At 28.4% G+C, this 4,931-nt stretch overlaps 1 protein-coding gene across 1 annotated transcript; it reads right to left on the reverse strand.

The window, feature by feature from the left end:
* Positions 1-1,141: 1,141 nt before the first annotated feature.
* Positions 1,142-2,407, reverse strand: LOC119669460 (protein giant-lens; the record flags this gene model as incomplete). Its single annotated transcript, XM_038079357.1, is given in 3 exon segments — positions 1,142-1,430; positions 1,518-1,689; positions 1,755-2,407. Coding segments are annotated over 3 exon segments (1,038 nt in total), but the record flags the coding sequence as incomplete, so codon positions are not given.
* Between the last annotated feature and the right edge of the window lie 2,524 nt (positions 2,408-4,931).

Consider the following 4,931-nt stretch of genomic DNA (forward strand, 5'->3'; position numbering starts at 1 on the left):
TTAAAGATTTCAATATTGGTAAAATGTTAAAGTTGTTTAAATTGCACACATACATTTAGAAAGCTTTCATCTTTTTCGTCCTTTTTTCTCCTTTTATGGTAATTTTATGTTTTATGTTTTTTGTTTTAATTTTTTGTTTTTATTTTTTGTTTTTATTTTTTGTTTTTTGTTGTAAATTTACAGAATTGAAATAAAGCCACAAGTTTGTTGCCCGCATTCAATATTAAAAAGGAAGGTTTTAACTTTATAATTGCGTCTTTGATTTTGCAAAATTTAAGAAATTATTAAATATAAAATTTAATAGAATTTCATATATAATTTGTTACTTCAAAGTTGATTTTATTTTGAATTAAATTTCATTGAATTTGCTGAGCTACGTAGTCGCAAAGAATCACTACATTTTCCTTTCTCATTTTGTACAATTTCAGTTTTGTTGTTTCAGGTACAAACTTTAAATTAATTTTTCATTTTTTATATGAGTTCTGTTTGGGGTTCTACAGAATTAAAATTGCTTTTAATTAAATTTTTAATCTGCACCTTAATTTGGCACTCTTGGAATCTTTTTTTATATATACCATTATTGTATATAATATTAACTAATTGTATATAAATAGAAGGTGTATAAAAATAATTTACAATATTTTAAAATAAATCTTTTCACGCCTAAGTATTTACACATAACTTAGCAAGCAAATTTACAAAATATTTTATATATAGATATACAAATATATAAATGTATATACGTATTATAAATAATTAATTACAAGCAACTAGTTGTAAAGGAATTCTTTTTTTCGTATCTAATTAATAGCATTCATTTTTATGTGCTTGTATTTCTCACCATAAAATTATAAATTATATTTAAAATAATACACGACTTGGCTGCTATTTTTAGTATTTTGCTGTTGCAGCAATTTCACTGCTACTAACTTTTTTAGCATAACAACTCTAAAACTAAATAAATATTTATTAAATATCCATAATTTGGTAACTCTAAACAAATATAGTTTGTAATTGTAATTGGTAACGCGAGACTCAATTGGCTCAGTCAACATGCTAACATGATTAGTGTAACTGCTACTTCTACTGCTACTGCTACTGCTACTTTTACATTTGTTTCCGCAGAAGGATTTAGTGTGTGTAGTGTCCGTTTCCGTTTCCTCTTTATGTTTGACATTCATGTTTGTTTGCTCGTTGACAACGTAACGCTGTAGCCATCAATCATTGGCCATACAATAGCCGGAGTAGGTCTGTATGTTGTCTTCCAAAAAGCTTTCGCCCGGAATAACACCGGATTGTGTATGATGACTGGGGCAATGATGTGCTTTGGGGCATTGACACAAAGCATTGATGTTGACTTCATCCAAAAACTCTTGTCGTTTGCGTACAGTGAACAGTTTACAAGGCTGTTTGCGTTGGCAACGAATACGCTGTAAAAAAATTGAAATATTAAATATAAACAATTTTAACTAAGAAAAGTGCATTTTCCATTATTTCTACTAAAATTGTTTGCCTACCGTCAATGGTGAACACGCAAAGAGATAAGTGTAACCGTTCGAACCATCAGCAGCCGGTTCTCGTTTCGTCAAATACGTTACAGAATTCTTCGGGCATCTGCAGTGCACAATCTGCTCGGTTACATTCAGCTCTGTTGATGTCGTCAATGTCCAAGTGTAGTCACGGAAGTGTCTATGCAAATAATTTCATAAAGTTAATAAAAAATAATATTAAAAATAAAATTTTAAAATACTCACTTGCATACTGGCAATTTATGTACTGGTTCACAAAGTTTGTAGTGACGTGTTTTATCAGCTATGGTGTGTCCATCTTCGATGCCTAAGCCACTTGGACAACCACCTATAAAACTTGTGGCTGCTTCCTTTGCTCTATGTGTCATGTGACCTGAATGCCGCATGTGTGCTGTGTTCGTTGTTATGCCACGCATGCTGTATGTACTGTGACGTGGTGTATGTGGAAACTCATTGTCGGTAATCTCGTCTAAGTCTTCTATTGATGGCACTGCATCATTGTCTGCATGCTCATAGTAATCACTTGGCTGCAATTGTAAATCATCTTTGTACATGGCTCCCAATTTTTGTATGAACTTCTTCAGATGTAGACTTTCGAATTTTTTATCCGCAAACTCACTAACCAGCAAACGTTTGTGGTGTAAGATTTTCTCACGTTCATAATAGTTTCGAAACTTATCTCCATAAGAGTTGCTGTGCGGTGATGCAGCATTCTCTTTGCTGCTTTGGTGATGTGAATGGTGATGATGTATTATTATATTTGGCATATGATTGACTTCTGGACAACGACATTGACGTTCAATCCAGGGAGTTTCGTAAAGATCAATTTTCGAACAAACTGCATTTGGAGCACAAATGGGTAAATCTGCTTCCGATTCCTGTAAAAAAGAAATGTTTAATTAGTTATTTAAATATTAAAGCATAGTTTCAGGAGAAATTAATTATGCAGGTGGAAAAATTGTGGGAAGTAAATTTATTAATTTTAATATATCATTTTAATTTTTTTTAATATAATTTTTAATTCATAATTAAAATATTAATTTTATGTGATTTTTATATTTTTAAATAAAAAGTGTTTATGTATTATGTGCTTATTTTGTTAATTTATATGTGTTTATAAATATATATGTGTTTAAATATATATTCTAAGTACTTTCGGAGATTTAAATTAATAATAATATATTAAAAATAATAATATATTATAAAAATATATTTATATTACCCTACATTTTCTAAGTTTTATTAATTTTTTTATTATTATTAATCTTTTTGTATTATATATTGTTTCAATATATTCGATTTTATCTTAATTACCTTAAGCAGTTAGATTTTATTTTAATAATTTTATTTTTTAGGGTATATGGTTTTTTTCATTTTTAATTATTAATATTAACACTTTTTATTGTGAAATATGTGCTCATACATATAATTTATTTTATTATCTTGCTTATTTTTTAATATTGTGTTCTGTATATATATTTTCTGTTTATTGTTTAAAAACTAATGCCATATATGTATATATTATACTTGTTAAACATACTAATCTTTCTATTTTTAAAATATTCCACTACATTGAAAAAATATTGACTTTTTATTTACTGACTTCCAGTGACTGAATTCCATAGTAGAATCCAGTACTCTACACCTAAAAAAAGATACTATAAATATGGTTAAGATGATATACTTGGATGCAGTAGAAATATTTGATTAAAGAAGAGGTGTGTAAAGGATCAAAAGTAACAAATAGAAGTTATAGATCAAAAATTGTTGTAATAGAGATATTTCTAATTATTACATGACATTCAATTTGTTCTTTTTAGATAATTAGTATGTTAATTCATATCTATGTCAATGATAATGTAATTATTAGTTCTTGATTCTGTGGTTTCTTTATTAAACTAATTTATTTATCAAATAATTAAATAAAATAAAAATACTTTGTATAATCTTAAACAACATTTTGTTTGTTAATAAAACTATTGTTTTAGAAACAAATGATATGTCATTATTGTCAATCTTAATTGCTTATAATTTTGGATATACTTCTGAGTAAATGAACTTTTAAGAATTTACATATTTTTACAAATATTTACTAAACTATTTTAAAGTGATTTTATAAAAAAAAAATTATGAAGTTTCATTTAAAATGAAATTGAAAAAATTATGATAATAAAAAAAATCCATAAAATGTTTGTTTATGACACCTTTAAAAATGTAATATAATTTAATTTGAATGGAATTTCTTTCATTCTCCCATATACTCGCACACTCAACGCTCGAACTTCCTCAACAATAATATCAAGAGTGACAGCAAAAATGTTGGTCGCACCATCAACGGCAACAGCATCAGCATCAGCAACAGTAAAGGCAACAACAACCATAGCACACTTAAGTGCCATTCATGGAATTAAAGCAAACAACGCAGATACAAACTAAAACTGCTACCGGAATTACTACCAACGTGTAATGACCATTATTAACATATTCCCTACAAGAATTCCCGAAAAAGACTGTGCCCAAGCACCTAGCGTCAAGCACCAATAACAAAACAAAGAAAAACCAGAAAGAGCACCAAATCCCATCCCAATGTAGCATGTCTTGCGCGTAGTGTCCAATTTATTGTGGTGCACTTCAGATGAACAACAACAACTGCACATAGTTCAGCTACGAATCCACTATCCACTATATTTTTATATTTCCAGATACTTGAGTTTATTGCTGGTCCATGCAGCAGCCACTCTTGACGCTGTTGCTGTTGATTATGGCGTTGTTGATATTGTTTTGTTCCCTTCGGTGATTATTACTAGTTTTTTTTTAAATCTTTTTTACAGATTTTTTTTTGTTTTTTTTTTTCATTCTCCTCAAAGAGATCTTTAATATATATTGTGTGCTGTGTCTGTCTGTCTCTGTGTCTGCCTGTTTTTAAGGGTTATTATTAAACATTTTTAACCTCGTTTTTTCATTGATACATTCTTTCACTTTTCCTTTATCTGTGTCTTGACCACGTTCAAAGTATTTACATTTTAGTTTGTTTTTTTTTATTTATTATTTTTTATTTTATTTTCAATAAAAAACAATTTAAAATGCTTGCCTGCCTCAAGCTTGACATTCCATAGTTGAATAAAAATGAGAGAAAATTGTTATTGTTTTTTTTTTATTATTCTTATTTTATTTATAGTCTCCATAACCTTTTTTTCTAGAAATATCATTATCTCGTTCTCCCTTTTTTCTAAGTTGAAGCAACATTGTATAATCTAGTGGAGTTCCAACTTCTTAGCTTGAGTGTTTAGAATTCCTGCTCAAGGTGTTGTTAAAATTTATTGAAAGATTATGTTTACATAATAAGATATCCTGCAGCAAATTGGGCTAGTGTAGCATAAAAAAAAAAAAAGAAAAAAGGGA

This window comes from Teleopsis dalmanni, chromosome 1 (genome assembly GCF_002237135.1).
Source record: "Teleopsis dalmanni isolate 2A chromosome 1, ASM223713v2, whole genome shotgun sequence".
Classification (NCBI taxonomy): Eukaryota; Metazoa; Arthropoda; class Insecta; order Diptera; family Diopsidae; genus Teleopsis; species Teleopsis dalmanni.